Raw genomic sequence first — 17,520 nt, 5'->3', positions numbered from 1 at the left:
GATTCAGCCCAAAATTCGGGCTTAAATCGGACCTGAAACGGTGAACCAGCACACACCGGACCCCTACTGTGAGCCGCATTCGGCTCAAATGTGAACCGATTCTTAAGTACAATTCTAACCAAGATTTTATTTTATAATAGTGTGGAGAAGGCTTAGAACTTCAGCAAATATATATTTTTTTTTATTGCCCTTTGTGACCCCTATAGAGGAGATTTCCTTCACAAGGACAAGGAATAAGCTAGCAGCCAAATGGGTCAGCAGGGGAGCGAATCGAAAGTGGGAATTTGTAGGTGATCAAATTAATCTGTTTCATATAGACATGTGCACACTGAAATATTTTGTTTTGGAATTTCGGGTTTCGTCCGAAAAATACATGTAGTTAGTTATTTCCAAAATTAGTTTTTTTTTTTTGTTTTGTTAAAAATGCATTTGTCTTAAAATCCAAATTAATTAAGGTCGAATCTGTCAATTGAAGGCTTATGGTGTCTGTCGGAGGTTCTGAGAAGCAGCTAAACTGTACGACGCCGCAATCGTACATTTCCGGGTGAATACTCCACCCACAAGCTATAGTAGAATTTTAATGTTGTATGACTAGTAATAATTATAGATAATTATTACTAGTCAAACAACATTAGAATTCTTCTATAGCCTATGGGTAGAGCATTTGACCGTAAATGTCCGTTTGCTGTGTTCGTATGTTTTTAGCTGCTTCGTCGAATCTTCACGTCTCTATAATATCAAATCTTTCCTCTCTATGTACAGTAGAATAATCTTGGACTAATAGAGTTAGGTTAGGCACATTCAACCACAGGTTCGGTAGACACAGATCGTTATTGTCACCGTCATGTTGAATCTTCTTTCTATCTATATCGAACTGTTGTCGCAACAATATGAAAATATAATGGATATGAAAATAAAGCATTTTTTTTATTTCGGATCTTTCGGATTTCCGATTCTGCGCATTCGTTATCCTTTGTTAAAACAAACACGAAAATCCCCGAAATTCGGACGAAAATGCATCCGGAGGAAAACGAATGCACATGTCTAGTTTCATACAATTTGCATACAATTTGATAAGTACTTACACTTCTTATAGAGGAGATCTAGAACTAATTCCCCATAGTTGTTAGAACTTATACATTTAATATTTGGAATATCTTTCTGTGACATCTGAAGGCTCAACGTGCCGTTGGTCACCAAATCTGATCTGAAGGTGGAAACATGAATGTCTTCATCAGAACTGTCATAGAATTTGTCATCGATCTTCCACCGGATACTTGCTTCTGGAAATGATTGGATCATACATGTACATTCTATATGATTTCCTTTTATCTTGCAATAAGACTTAATCTCTGAAATATGTTTGTGTTCGGCTAAAAGAAGGATAAAAAAACAAGTTAAGTGTTCGCTGCATTTGATAATCATTTCAGCGTATTTACAACTGTTGTTCACTTGGCCACTTCAAAGTCAATCAGACTGATGGTAATAGCAATTTAATGCAGCTGTGTGGGCAGACACAATCTCTGGTCAGGAAAGGTGGGATAAGCGTGCCGATTCCCCCTCCTGACCTGAACCAAGGCTGCATGCCCTCAACTTGGGGGGGGGGGGTACAATCACGGCGCACAGTGTATGCCAAGCTGTGAAGCAGCGAGGAGGGGGAGAGGAGCGGGGCTTTATACGCCCACATCGCTGGAACCTGGGACAGGTGAGTGTCTGATTAATAAAAGTCAGCATCTACACTTTTCGTAGCTGCTGACTTTTATATTGTTGTTTTAACTTTGGATAGTAAAACATTTTCTGCCAGTAAATACCTTATACAGCCCACTTCCTGTTTTTTGTCTGGTAAAAGGCCTAGGCTTATGACATCATGCACAGCTCTCTCTCTCTGGTGAGAGTTTGCCAGGAAGAGAGGGATAAGAGGGCAAATGAGAGCTGCAGAGCTGGAGGTGTGTGTCTGTGTAAATTCAGGAAGTGAACAGGCAGCAGCTTCAGCTGCCCACAATTAAAATGGCTACAGCCAGACTCAGTGGAGGGAGATTTCTACAGAATATTTGGCAAGTAGAGAATCACAGTATATATAAAAAAATATGTGGTTGGTGGTTTAAATTTTTCTTATGGTTAAAAAACCGATAGAAAAAAAACGATCGTCTGTGGGGAAATCCATTGGTCAAAAATCACCCCTGGTGTGGTGATAATGTCATGTTCAACTCCGGAGACCCAACCTGGCAGGTCTGAAAACTTCTCCTTATTACGGAGCACAAATTCTTTAACCTCCTGTTTCTGAGTTTTGGATAGAGTCTCCGCTATCCCAACTTCAGGGACAGCCAGGTTAAATGGAGCAGAAAATCGGGTAGTCTTAGCGACCAAGGACTCTCTATGGTTTCAGCAAGTTCACGTGATAGAGCTGCTCAGGTTTTTCGTCTTCCCGGTTGGCTCATTTTATAATTCACCACTCCTATTTTTTCCAACACTTCATATGGACCCTGCCATTTGGCTAGGAATTTACTTTCGACCGTGGGGACCAACACCAACACCCTATCACCAGGTGCAAAGGAACGGACCTGGGCCCCACGATTGTAAATCCTTTGTTGAGCCAATTGGGCTTGGGCTAAATGTTCCTTCACAATCGGCATCACTTGGACAATTCTATCTTGCATTTGGGCCACATGTTCAATCACACTTCGATGAGGGGAACTCTCACTCTCCCATGTTTCCCTGGCAATGTCCAGTAGGCCCCGGGGGTGCCTCCCATACAGTAGCTCAAACGGAGAGAACCCTGTGGACGATTGGGGAACCTTTCTTATTGCAAACATCAGATAAGGGAGCAGATAATCCCAATTCTTTCTGTCTTTATCCACCACCTCCCTCAACATTTGTTTTTAAGGTTTTATTAAACCTTTCCACTAACCCGTCTGTTTGAGGGTGATATACTGATGTACGTAATTGGATCACTTTCAGGAGTTTACAAAGTTCTTTGGTCACCCTGGACATAAACGGGGTGCCCTGGTCAGTTAGGACTTCCTTAGGAAGACCCACACGCCTGAAAACATGAAATAACTTCTTGGCAATTGTTTTAGCAGAGGTGTTTCAGAGAGGAATCGCTTCTGGGTACCGGGTGGCATAGTCCCATATTACCAAGATGTGCTGGTGTCCTCTAGTGGACTTCAGTAAGGGGCCAACCAAGTCCATGGCGATCCTCTCAAAAGGGACCTCGATAATGGGCAGGGGTACCAACGGACTGCGGAAATGTGGCATGGGTGCAGTAATCTGACACACTGGACAGAAAGAGCAGTACAATTCCACTTCTTTAGTGATCCCAGGCCAATAAAACCTCTGGGTGATCCTCTCCCGGGTTTTTTCTGCTCCCAAATGTCCCCCAAGAATGTGCCCATGGGCCAGTTCCAAAACCATCTTGCGGTATGGTTTAGGCACTACCAGTTGCTCAATGGTGTCATCTATCCTCTGTGACACTCGATATAACAGGTCCCTTTCAATTATGAAGTAAGGGAGGGCAACCCTCTCGTCAGGGTTAACTAACTCCCCATCTATCTTCACTACATTCTCCCGGGCTCTTAGCAATGTGGGGTCCCTCAGTGACAAAATTGCTCAGTGACAAAATGTTCTCTGTGCACCTCGAGGTCTTTAAACCCTATCGGCCGCTGTTCCTCTTCTGAGGTAGCAGGCTCCTCCCTAGGGACTGGTGTTTCCCCTGCTAATACTGAGAATGGAAACACAGGAGAATCCTCACAGTTATAGGTTCCTGGAGTAGATGGTTCAGACTCAGAAGAACCACCTACTGGGGAATCTGGGCAGTCCCAGTGTTACCAGAATTTTGGGAAATCCCTTCCCACAATGGCGTCATGTGGCAGTTTGGGAACTAAACCCACCTGGTGACACAAGTTACCGAGGGAGGTTTCAAGGGAAACCGTAGTCACCGGATATTCTCGAGTGTCCCCATGTACACAAACTACAGCCATTTTCCTCTGATGTAAGGTTTTTCCCACCACTAGATCACTTTTCAATAAGGCAGGGGTGCTCAACCTGTGGCTCTCCAGCTGTTTCAGAACTACAATTCCCATGAGGCATTGCAAGCTACTGACTGTTACAAGCATGACACCCAAAGGCAGAGGCATGATGGGACTTGAAGTTCTGCAACAGCTGGAGAGCCACAGGTTGAGCACCCATGCACTAAGGTGACCAGGCTACCTGAATCCAACAATACTACAACATTTTTACCATCTAAGCACATTTTATATAAAGGTTTCTCATTTCCCTTTACTGCAGTGCATGTGGTTGCAAAAAGGGACTGTCGTCTTTCTGTCAGAAAGTCACACTGCATGGGTTCATCACCCGCTGGGCAAACCGCTGCTACATGTCCCTCTTCCCGGCAATGGTAACAAATCAACCTTCTGGTCCTCTCCTGTGGGATGGGTCTTCCAGGCCGCTCTCGCCAAACATTAACAGTAGTCCTGATAATTCCTCTAGTTGCTCCTTGGTCCCTCTCTCCACCCCCATCCCTTGATGCAGTCTTACTTATAGGTGGGGAGGGTCTGGTCTTGGGGTGAAAAGTCTGTGGGCCAGATTCAGAGAGAGATACGACGGTGTATCTGCTGATACGCCGTCGTATCAGGCCGGTCGTATCTATGCGACTGATTCACAGAATCAGTTACGCATAGATATGCCTAAGACTGTGTTACACCGTCGGATCTTAACTGCATTTTAAAAATGGCCGCGGGGGGCGTTCTCGCTGATTTACGCTAAATAATATGTAAATCAGCGAGATACGCAAATTCACGAACATACGCGGGCCTGACGCAGTGTTTTTACGACATTTACGTAAGGGTTTCCCCGGCGCATAGTTACCCCTGCTTCTATGAGGCGCCGTCGTTCCCGCGACAAAATTTGAATTTTTTACGTCATTTGCGTAAGTCGTTCGCGAATATGGATGGACGTCATTTACGTAAGCGTCGAAACCAATGACGTCGTTGCGACGTCATTTGGAGCAATGCATCCTGGGAAAATTTCCGGACGGCGCATGCGCTATTCGATCGGCGCGGGGACGCGCCTGATTTGAATAGCACACTCCCCCTAGCCGCGGAATTTGAATTCTGACGGGGGATTTACGATCCGCCGCCGCAAGTTTGGAGGTAAGTGTTTTGTAAATTACCCACTTGCCTGTAAAACTTGCGGCGGCGGATCTTAAATCAGATAGATTACGCGGGTCTAAAGATCCCCTGATCTATCTGAATCTAGCCCTGTGCGTCTCTGGTGGAAGAGGACAAATTCTCTGTTGTTAGGTACCTTTTGACCAGGTCTACAAGTTTGTCTGCGGTTTCCGGACCACCATGGTTCACCCATTTCTGCAGGGTGTTAGGAAGAGACCTAAGAAATTTGTCCATGACTACTCGCTCCAAAATTTTTGGTCCGGGCAGTTTCTGGCTGCAGCCATTTCCTAGCCAAATGGATGAGGTCATACATCTGCAACCGAGGTGGCTTCTTCAGCTGATAACTCCAATTGTGGACCCGCTGAGCATGGACATCCAGGGTTACACCAAAACGTGCCAATATTTCCTCTTTTAATCGATCATAGTTTTTTGCATCTACAAGCTCCAAATCAAAATATGCCTTTTGGGCTTCTCCAGATAATAGGGGGGCCACTAGTCCAGCCCACTGGTCTTTAGGCCAACTCTCCCTTTCCGCTGCTCTCTCAAACGTGGTCAGAAACATCTCAGGGTCCTCATCTGCAGTCATCTTTGGTAATAAGTGTCTTACCCGAAAAGTCGGTATGTTACTGGCCTGACTCCCAGCCTCGGTCTGCTGTCTCTGAAGCTGTGTCACGATGGCCTCCATTTGCTGCTGTTGAGCCTGTTGTTGAGCTGCAATGCTCCGCTGCAAACCTGCATTCGTCTATTGTTGATTTGCATTTGCCTGTTGTTGATTTGCATTTGCTATAGCCAGCTGTTTCAGTATCTCCTCCATTTTGGGTTTACTTTAACTGCCTGCGGCACTCCACCATGTGTAAGGGGTTAGCTCGGTAGCGGGGTGTGTGAGCCCTTGGATGGGTTCACTACACACTGAATTTATACAGACAGGCAGTCGAAGACAGTTCAAAACAAAGATTTTGGTTTATTCTTCCATCTTGCTGGAAACAAGTGCAAGCATCCAAACAGCATAAACAAAATCAAACATAAAATAAACCCTGGCCACTTGGGGCGTCTATCTTCACCACACATGAGCCTATCTATGGATTCACACAGAAAAATCAATCACCTCCTCACCTCCTCAGAAGACTTTCAGCTACTGCTCTCCTTCACTCAGAAAGCCTCAGGATGCAGCACATCAGTGGTAATCCTCTGGATTACTTATAGAGGCTTTAATTGCCTCATTCTGAACAGCTGAAGTTTTCCAACGCCCTTAGACCTTTTCTGGCTACTTTTGCAGCCAACGCTTAACAACAATTGGTGTATTGTCTAAACAAGGCAGAAATGTAAGTCCCGTCTGTGACAACACCCACAGATTTACCTGACTTCCTGTCACAAGAGATATCTATGTATAGATAGCGATATATATATATATATATATATATATATATATATATATATATATATATATATATATATATATATATATATATATATATACAGTGGAACCTTGGATTATGAGCATAATCCGTCCAGGAGAATGCTTGTAATCCAAAGCACTCGCATCAAAGCGAGTTTCCCCATAGAAGTCAATGGAAACGAAGATAATTTGTTCCACATTGACTTCTATTGCATGCAATACCGCATGTGACCAGAGGGAACCCGCGGCTTGAACGGCTCCTAGTATCACTGGCGCCCCCGCACCTCTGGCCAAATGCGGTACTGCACGCCGCAGAGGCTTGAATCCTGCTCATTTTGCGAGACAACACTTGCAAAACCGAGTTAAAAAATATCATTGCTCGTATTGCTTAACGCTCGTTAACCGCGTTACTCGCAATCCGAGGTTCCACTATAGATAGATAGATAGATAGATAGATAGATAGATAGATAGATAGATAGATAGATAGATAGATATACACTCTATATATACATATTTACTTACAAGTTATCCTAATGGTGACTGAAGTCTCCTTTCTGCCATGAGGGTTTGTGGCTTGGCAAGTATAAGTTCCTTCATCGGTGAGTGACAAATTGGTGAAAATTTGATTTTCCGTAAAGGAGGAAGTCTTTGTTCCAGAGAAGGATTTCCATACGAAACGGGATTCTGGTACACTGTCAGCAGAACAGATCAGGGAGAGCTGTGACCCCTCTAGAAGGTATATGGTATTATTGGCATCAATGGTGCATCCACTACTAGAAGGTATGTTTGGCTTTCTGTTAGTTATGGAACATTTGATCTCCGGTACACTTGGGGGATCTGTAACAACAATTTTAAAGGAGCATGAGGAACCCAGAATTTTCTGTGGTCTTTAAAAAGGTTCTCTACTCAAGAAAAGAAAAAAACCCTAATTATCATCATGGCAATAACACTAGCTGCCTAATCAAATAATTTGATTGAGCACTGCGCCCACAGCCCACCCAGTTGTGCGACAATAGCAAATTAATATTCACTATTGTCTTCCTGATCCTCCTTCCGTTCAATCAGGAAGTGGTTCCTGAGACCTGTCCCCGATTGGCCAAGAGGTGATGTGATTCTATTGGTCAATGAGGAGAAGGAGACGCAGGGTGAAGCCACCGCCCGGAGGAATCGCTGCCCGTGACCTAGATGGGGTGAGTGCGGCGCTGGTGACTGACTGGGGGGTGCCTGTGACCCGGCTACCCGACCGACTGGTTTGGTGAAAAATCAGGGGTCTAAACAAACCCCTGATGTCTCGTATTTCAGACAGAGGAAATAATTGAGAACACCAATTTTTCAATTCCTTTCTCTGCAGCCCCAGGTGCACTGGACAGTAAATGAATAGAAAGCGCTCTGTGCTGAACGGCTTCTTATTCATCCACAAACTGAAACATAGTAAACACAGTTACTGTGCTTCAGTTATGAATGGACACTGATCACTCACTGTGTTAATTCAGGAAATAAAAGGGCCGGTAAATGTGACATCTCCAACCTGAACCCAATGCTCCTGTGCTCCGCAGAAGCCAGCAGGAGAGGAGAGGGGAGGAGGGAAGCTAGCAGCACTGTGGAGAAGGTTGGGGGTGGGGGGCTCACAAGGCTCATAGCAAGCTGCTTGCTGTGGGGGCACTCAACAGGAGGGAGGGGCCAGGAGCACTGAAGAGTGACCCGAGAAGAGGGGGATCTGGGCTGCTCTGTGCAAAACCATTACACAGAGCAGGTAAGAATGACATGTTTGTTATAAACAAAGAAAAAAAGAAGAAAAAAAAGAAAGAAAGGCGATAATATCAATAAGAGCTTTTGCTGCAAGACGTACAATGATTCTGTATGGCTTTGATGGCGGGGGAAGGTTTGGATGTTGAATAGAGAGCCCTATGGGGTATGGTAAATTATACATTTCTATCATACATTAAGGTGGTTTCAGGATGAGAAGAAGACTTACATTCGACTTTCATAGTAATTTCTTGTACAGTGGTCAATCCCCCTTTCAGCTGTACTGTGCATGAGAATGGAGAGTTGTTCTGTTCCTTCCTCGCGGTGAAGGTGATTGTAGAGAAGTGGGTCTTTGTACCATTTTCATTATCTTTAATCTCATTTGCCGATCTTCTGCTCTGGGTACCGGTATTTCCTCTCCAAGTGATTCTAGGGGATGTCCCCACACATGTTCCAGGAGATGTGCAGCGCAGTGTCACCTCCTCTCCATCAAGCCAACTTTTTATGGGTGAGATCTCAGGTTTATCTGTTAGATCTGCAATGATAACACACAGAAAACTCTTTAATTATAAAATGCTGACACAGAATGTATTAACCAGGCTATTTTTTGCAATATGGCACTGCGTTACTTTAACTGACAATTGCGCGGGAAATGCTGTACTAGTGTGACCACATTTCCAAACTGCCATTAAGGGACACACTCCCTCTCTCTCACCTTCCCCCAAAAAAAGATGCGGCGGCGGGGGAAAATGTAGTCTCGGGGTTGATGGGGATTTTGGCGGCGGGTTACTTGTCAGATAAATGTGCCACTTGCCACCAGATGCAGTGCTGCTTGCCACCCATAGCCTGCCACCAGATACAGTGCTGCTTGCCACCCATAGCCTGCCACCAGATACAGTGCTGCTTGCCACCCATAGCCTGCCACCAGATGCAGTGCTGCTGTCACTCTCTGGAGAGTGAAAGTCACACCAGTCCCTGCTGCTTGCCGCTGGTTGCCGGAGAAGAAGGAGGTGCCAAGGTGGGTGGGGACAGCAGTGCTGCACTAGGCGCAGGCCTCGATCCCGGTCTCTCTGTCTGAGAGTAAATTGTCACTGGTTGCAAGATGCCAGGCAGCGCTGGCCCTAGCAACCTGTCCCAGAAATGTAGTTATTAGTTAGTAGGGGGTGGCTGTGTCCTCTATTTCATTCCAGGACATTGTATTGTCCCGGAATGAAGGTGCCCGGGACCTGGGACAGACATGTCAATTGCAGAACAGTCCCGGGCAATCCGGGACACATGGGCACCCTATGCTGTGCCCCAAAAAAATTATACCTTTTTTCCCCCCACAAATGGAGCTTTCTTTTGATGGTATTTGATCACCTCTGCCTTTTTTTTGTTTTTTTTAGCTATAAACAAAAAAAGAGCGGCAAATTTGAATAGAAAACAATATTTTTTACTTACTGCTATAAAACATTCCTAATAAAAAAATCGAATTTCTTCATAAATTCAGGCCAATATATATTCTGCTACATATTTTTGGAAAAAATCCCAATAAGTGTAAATTGATTGGTTTACGCAAAAGTTATAGGGGCAGAGCCACAAAGAAATTACGCCGGCGTATCTCTTTATACGCCGCGTAATTTCAAATTTTGCATGTCGTATCTTTGTTTTGTATCCACAAAACAAGATACAACGGCATTTCGGCTAGATCCGACAGGCGTACGTCTTAGTACGCCGTCGGATCTAAGCTGCAATTTTTCGGCAGCCGCTAGGTGGCGTTCCCGTCGAAATCCGCGTTGAGTATGCAAATTAGCTAGTTACAGCGATCCACGAACGTACGTCCGGCCGGCGCTTTTTTTACGTCGTTTTCGTTCGGCTTTTTCCGGCGTATAGTTAAAGCTGCTATTCTGAGGCGTGCTCAATGTTAAGTATGGCCGTCGTTCCCGCGTAGACATTTTTAATTTTTATGTTGTTTGCGTAAGTCGTTCGCGAATAGGGATTTGCGTAGAATGACGTCACCGTCGGAAGCATTGGCTTGGCTTAATTTTGAGCATGCGCACTGGGATACCCCCACGGACGGCGCATGTTGTTTACGTCGGGTCACGACGTATTTACATAAAACACGCCCCCATCACATCCATTTGAATTCCGCGCCCTTACGCCGCAAGAGATACACTACGCCGCCGTAACTTACGGCGCAAATTCTTTGAGGATTCCAAATAAAATAAATAAATTACGGTGGCGTAGTGTATCTTAGATACGCTGCGCCCGTCGCAAAGGTACATGGATCTGCCCCATAGTGTCTACAAAATACGGAATAGATTTATAGCGTTATTAATATTATTTATTTTAATGCTTTTACAGTACTAATAATGGCGGCGATCAGCGATTTTTAGTGGGACTTTGCGGCACAACCCATAGTACACATAAGCACTGGATATTTGACCCCTTCCCGGCCATTCATTAGCACAGTGACAGTGCATATTATTTTGTTAGTGTTACTGGTTCCCACAAAGTGTCAAAAGTGTCAGTTAGTGTCAGATTGCTTGCCATACTATCACAGTCATGTATCACAGTATGTAGCAGAATACATATTGGCCTAAATAATTTTTTTTTTTTTTTTAAAGATGATGTGTCCCCCTCAGTGGAGCCCCGCTTACATCAGGTGTCCCCCCCCCCAGTGGAGCCCCCCTTACATCAGGTGTCCCCCAGTGGAGCCCCCCTTACATCAGGTGTCCCAGCAGAAGTGTCCCCCTTACATCAGGTGTCCCAGCAGCGGTATCCCCCTTACATCAGGTGTCCCCCCAGTGGAGCTCCCCCTTACTTCGGGTGTCCCCCAGTGGAGCTCCCCCTTACATCAAGTGTCCCCCAGTGGAGCCCCGCTTACATCAGGTGTCCCCCAGTGGAGCCCTGCTTACATCAGGTGTTCCCAAGTGGAGCCCCCCTTACATCAATTGTCCCCCAGTGGAGCCCCGCTTACATCAGGTGTCCCAGCAGCGGTATCCCCCTTACATCAGGTGTCCCAGCAGCGGTATCCCCCTTACATCAGGTGTCCCAGCAGCGGTATCCCCCTAACATCAGGTGTCCCCCAGTGGAGCCCCCCTTACATCAGGTGTCCCCCAGTGGAGCCCCCCCCTTACATCAGGTGTCCCCATTACATCTGGTGTCCCCGAGTTAAACCCCCCTTACATCAGGTGTCCCAGCAGCGGAGTTTCCGCCGCCATTACAGAAGACCAGGTCACTCGCCGAGGGGGACAAACAAGAGGCGGAGCCGGCCAAGTGGCTGTCAATAGAAATTGAGCTGCTGCCAACCCCCCGCCCCACAGCCTTTCCCACAACAGGTCACAGAACCGCAGCAGGTCGGAGGGTTGGTGGCCGCTCAATTTCTATTGGCAGCCAGCCGGCCGGCTCCGCCTCTTGTTTGTTCCCCTCAGCTTGTGACTTCTGGTCTACAGTAGATACGCCGATGTAACTCTGAATCTGCGCCGTCGTAAGTTTAAGTGTATTCTCAAACTGAGATACACTTAAACCTAGCTAAGATACGACAGCCTGCGCCGTCGTATCTTAGGGTGCAATATTTAGGCTGGCCGCTAGGTGGAGCTTCCGTTGAGTTCGGCGTAGAATATGTAAATGCCTAGATACGCCGATTCACGAAAGTACGTGCGCCCGTCGCAGTAAAGATACGCTGTTTACGTAAGGCGTTTTTTACGGCGTAAAGTTATTCCATCAAATAGCTGGACTAGCCAATGTTAAGTATGGCCGTCGTTCCCGCGTCGAAATTTTAAAATTTTACATCGTTTGCGTAAGTCGTCCGTGAATGGGGCTGGACGTAATTTACGCTCACGTCGAAACCAATACGTCCTTGCGGCGTACTTTGGAGCAATGCACACTGGGATATGTACACGGACGGTGCATGCGCCGTTCGTAAAAAACGTCAATCACGTCGGGTCACCAAACATTAACATAAAACACGCCCCCCACATCCTCATTTGATTTAGGCGCGCTTACGCCGGCCACATTTACGATACGCCACCGTAAGTTAGGTGGCAAGTACTTTGTGAATACAGTACTTGCCTCTCTGACTTAAAGCGGAGGTTCACCCTTAGAGGGCACTTTTTCCCCTTAGATGGATGCTCGTTTTGTCTAGGGGAATCGGCTAGTTGTTTTAAAATATGATCCGTACTTACCCGTTTACGAGATGCATCTTCTCCGTCGCTTCCGGGTATGGGCTGTGGGACTGGGCGTTCCTTCTTGATTGACAGTCTTCCGAGAGGCTTCCGACGGTCGCATCCATCGCGTCACGATTTTCCGAAAGAAGCCGAACGTCGGTGCGCAGGCGCAGTATAGAGCCGCACCGACGTTCGGCTTCTTTCGGCTACGAGTGACGCGATGGATGCGACCGTCGGAAGCCTCTCAGAAGACTGTCAATCAAGAAGGAACGCCCGCTCCCGAAGACCCATACCCGGAAGCCGACGGAGAAGATGCATCTCGAAAACAGTAAGTACGGATCATATTTTAAAACAAATAGCCGATTCCCCTAGACCAAACGAGCAGGAAGCTAAGGGGAAAAAAAGGGAAACATTTTTTTTTTTAATAAATGGGTGAACTCCCGCTTTAACTACATGAACAATCATTCTGTACAGCAAAGAAACAGTGTGAAAATGCTACAAACTGACAAAGTTGTCCTGTGCATATAATATATCTGCTAGATTGATGCCTTCCCAGCACTCTGACCCCTGTACACCCCAGATATCCCCCCAGCACCATTGGGCCCCCAAATTTCTGGGCAACGTGGGCTCAAGGACCAGCTGCTTTTGGGAAAGTGTAGGGGCCCCCATGCAGGCGGGGCCCCTGGGCAGTGCCCAGGTGTGCCCACTCATTAAGACAGCCCTGGATATAATATAATAATAATAATAATAATAATAATAATAATAATGTATATTGATAGAGATCATGGACTGTTTTATTTTTGTATTTGATGGTTGTAGATTGTAAGCTCCTAGGACACATTATTATTTTTCTTACCTGTTACTTCTACATAAGGCTTGATATCTTGGTAGCTTAAATTTATGTTATCTTCAACTCTGAAACGATAACGACCTTCATCTTCATATAATGGATTTTCTATGTAGAGAGAGCAGTCCCCTCTCCATACATCTCCAACCAGAAAGAATCGTCCATTAGTCTCATACTTGGTATTACTTCTAGAAGCCACAGATTCCTCATCCTTATTGTACCAAATTCCCTTAGCATTTCTAGTTAATGTTACTGTCTCAGGCACAGTAAAGCTGCATGGAATGTACACACACAGTCCTCTCTGGACCGTTACATTATGAGGAACATTTATACTGTATCCTGGAAACAATTCACTGTCAGTACCTGCAGATTAAAATTAAAAAAGTAAAGTGTGATTTTTTATTTTATTTTTGCTGAATTTTCAGGGCTTTTTCAGACAATAGGTGCAATATCATACATTTTGCTGCATTTTACAATAAAGTCTGTTCCTACCAATGCACCTTCAGAAAAAAAGAAAACTTCAACCTTTTATTGCCGTTTGTTTTTCCTTTGGAAGTTTTTGGTCACTTCTTTTCCTGGTGACAACATGATCCAAAAAATGTTAGTAATAAATCACAGTAATAAAAACCTGCAGGTGTTGCTTTTTGATTATTGTTCATCCCAGCCTGATATGTCTATTTGCTGAAGTAGAAATAAAGGTTTACACAGGGTGACCCCCTCCCCCCCCCCCATGTACCGTATTTATCGGCGTATATCGCGCACTATTTTCCCCTTAAAATAAGGGGAAAATTGTGGGTGCGCGATATACGCCCGATAGCCGCTTCCCGCGCTCAGTTTGAAATCCTGCTCCGACATATACCGAGTGCAGTACACTCGGGTACATTCGGCTAGGCTCGGCTTTGCTCGTGCTCACGCATAAACGTCACAGAGCGCGAGCGACGCCGAGCCTTGCCGAATGTACCCGAGGCGTTCGAACTGAGCGCGGGAAGCGGGGACTTTACTTGAGGCGCGCGCTGGAAAAGCCGGGAGGACACCATCGAGGCCGCAGACGGACGCCGGACCGGACGATGGACGCTGGGAAGACACCAAAACTGTAAGTAATGAAATCATATAACATTTTTTTTTACAGGAATTTCGGGGGCAACTTTAGGGGTGCGCGGTATACGCGGGAGCGCGTTATACCGCGATAAATACGGTATATAAGATGACATCGCTGTAAACCACCAAGAGTGCAAAGATTATTTTAACCACTTACCGACCGCCGCACGACTATATACGTTGGCACTTTGAAGAGGAATATCTCGGTATAGCCATAACCGAGGTATCCATCTCTTCAGGCAGCGGTCCTGTAAACGATAATGGTGGTCTCTGCCGCAAGATTACCGTTATCGGCGGCGGGAGAGGGCTCCTGCCGCTCTCCGGCGGAGGCGATCGGGTCCTATCTGCGGCTGGGTATGGAAAAGAGTGAGGGGAAGACGGCCCCCACCCGGCTCCATATCATTGCAGGGCGGAAGCGACGTCAAAACATCACTTCCGCCCATAGCTCATTTTATTTTTGTAATTTTTTCAAATAACAATTTTTTAGTCCGAATATGAGATGAATATGTGACGTCTTTTTGACCCCAGATCTCATATTTAAGAGAACCTGTCATGCTTTTTTTTATCTTACAAGGGATGTTTACGTTCCTTGCAATAGGAACAAAAGTGACCCAAATTACATTTTTTTAAAACAGTGTAAAAATAAATAAAAGTTAAATAAATAAGACTTTTTTTTAAAGCGATCCCCGTCCCAGCGAGCTCTCGCGCAGAAGTGAACATATACGTGAGCAGCATATGAAAACAGTGTTCAAACCACACATGTGAGGTATCGCCGCGATCGTTAGAGCAAGAGCAATAATTCTAGCCCTAGACCTCCTCTGCAGCTCAAAACATGCAACCTGTAAACATTTTTAAACATATGGAGATTTTTAAGGGTAAACGTTTGGCGCCATTCTACGAGCGAGTGCAATTTTGAAGCGTGACATGTTGGGTATCAACATTATCTTTGACAGTATAAAAAAATATTTGGGCTAACTTTACTGTTGTCTTATTTATTTTTTTTCCAAAAAAGTTACTTTTTTCCCAAAGAAGTGCACTTTTAAGACCGCTGCGCAAATATGGTGTGACAAAAAGTATTGCAATGACCGCCATTTAATCTCTAGGGTGTTAGAAAAAAATATATATCATGTTTGGGGGTTCTAAGTAATTTTCAGGCAAAAATTTTTTTTTAACTTGTAAACACCGACTCTGAAAAACAGGCTCAGGGCTGAAGTGGTTAAATAGCTGCGCTGCTGTCAGTCACAGCTGATGACGCGGTGCGCCGGGGGCGGGGCCGAGTGATACAGTCGGCGGCTATGCCCGCCGCTGTATCACAGGAGCGCACTTGCAAAAGCTTTCCACCATGCGAGCTCGCATGAAGGTAGAAAGCTTTTGCGAGGAGGAGCCGAGACAGCCGCCAAGGGACCCCAGAAGACCGGATTCGGGGACACTCTGTGCAAAACGAGCTGCACAGTGGAGGTAAGTATAACATGTTTGTTATTTAAAAAAAAAAAAAAAGTTTTGTCTATAGTTCTACTTTAATCGTGTAATCATTAATGGGGCTTTTTGTAGCTGTAGTTGGAACTATTCAATTAGCACTTTCCCTTGTGCTATCTCTATAGATCTGGCATACCAAAGGCCATCCATCGCTTTTAGTAAGTATTCTATTTGGTCCACCATTTAGGTCTGCTATCTGTACCATTTTAGGTGATTTGTTCTATATAAAATATTTTTAGATCTTTAGGACCGTATAGTTTGGCCAACTTCCTTCTCTATACCTCCCTGCCGCCTGGGATAGACATGTGCAGAATGAAAAAATGTGTTTAGTTTAGTTTTGATTTGTTACTTACATAAAATTTGTTTAGTTAAATTTGTTTCATTCGTTTAATTTGTTTTCGGGATTTGTTCCGCTTATTCGTTTTCAAATCGATTTGAAAAGTTTTCGACTCAATTGCGAATAGTTTTCGAAACAATTTCGACTAGTTTTCGAATTCGAAAAGTTTTCAAATCAATTTCGAATAGTTTTCGAATTAGAAAAAAATTCAAATTTGAAAAGTTTTCGTATTCAAATAGTTTTCCAATTTCCAAAAAATAATAAAATAGAACAGAAAATAAAGGAATAGAATATATCTTTTTTTCTATTCTATTTCATTCTTTTTGGAAATTGGAAAACGATACAAATTCGAAAGGTTTTTGAATTAGAAAACTATTTCAATTTGAAAAATTTCGTCCGAATTCAAATTTCGTTATTTCGGATTCATTTAAATTCGGTACTATTCTAATTTGGATACATCCGAATTTCCGAATAACGAAAATTTGTCCAAATTTTAATTCGGAACTAAACAAATTGCACATGTTTAGCCTGGAAAGATACAGTATGTCTCCACACATATATGTATATGTTTTTGTAAGTTAATGGTATTCCCCCCTATTTTTTAATTCCTCCACCTTACTGCTGATATATATATTTTTGTTTTGTATAATTTAATTGTATACCTTTAAATTTAATTTAAACTGTATATCTTTTCCAATTATAGATGTAAGATTCTTCAAATTGGATACCGGTCATCTATGAGCATATTGTCGTGACGTAGCAGTAATAACCGTGAAATGCATTACTACCAACTCAATACACAGGAACATGTGACAGGAATCCCTTTTTGGTGTAATATCATGTATTTCTGTTTTAAATTTTTATAAAAAATTCTACTTCTTTTAGATATATTTGATTGTTCTTGGTGTGTAATGATAATAACCAGGGGACACCCTAGAACACCCTTTTCTCATTTTTTTCCTGTTGTTCTTATGTTTTGGGTTGGTGACTCCCCGATATAGGGCTGTTTCAGTTATTAACTAAACAACCACACTACTGCTTTGTCAGCCCCACATTAGCTTTAACTAGTAATGTTGTTAAAATAACAAAATAGCATTTTTGTTTGCATATGATTGAATGATGGACGTTAGCAGAGCTTCACCTCATTCTCTAAGCTCTTAGACAAATTTCCTGGCAGTGCAACTAATTGAACAGCCTATTTGCCTTTTGTAAATCAGTGCAAGGTGCTGTGCTGATATGCCCGTGGGAGGCGGGTCCATGATGCCCTACACTCACTGTATGCCTTCAGTCTTGTGGGATGAATGATG

At 44.3% G+C, this 17,520-nt stretch overlaps 1 protein-coding gene across 1 annotated transcript; it reads right to left on the bottom strand.

Moving 5' to 3' along the window:
* Positions 1-7,075: 7,075 nt before the first annotated feature.
* On the bottom strand, positions 7,076-16,022 carry LOC120915795 (sialic acid-binding Ig-like lectin 12). Its single transcript, XM_040326592.1, has 4 exons — positions 16,013-16,022; positions 13,312-13,665; positions 8,537-8,842; positions 7,076-7,398 (listed from the first exon to the last, which is right to left on the bottom strand). Exons 1-4 carry the CDS (start codon positions 16,020-16,022, stop codon positions 7,076-7,078), a joined length of 993 nt encoding a protein of 330 aa, XP_040182526.1.
* Positions 16,023-17,520: the final 1,498 nt, after the last annotated feature.

This window comes from Rana temporaria, chromosome 10, assembly GCF_905171775.1.
Source record: "Rana temporaria chromosome 10, aRanTem1.1, whole genome shotgun sequence".
Classification (NCBI taxonomy): domain Eukaryota; kingdom Metazoa; phylum Chordata; class Amphibia; order Anura; family Ranidae; genus Rana; species Rana temporaria.
This window is presented reverse-complemented; position numbering and strand designations above follow the sequence as displayed.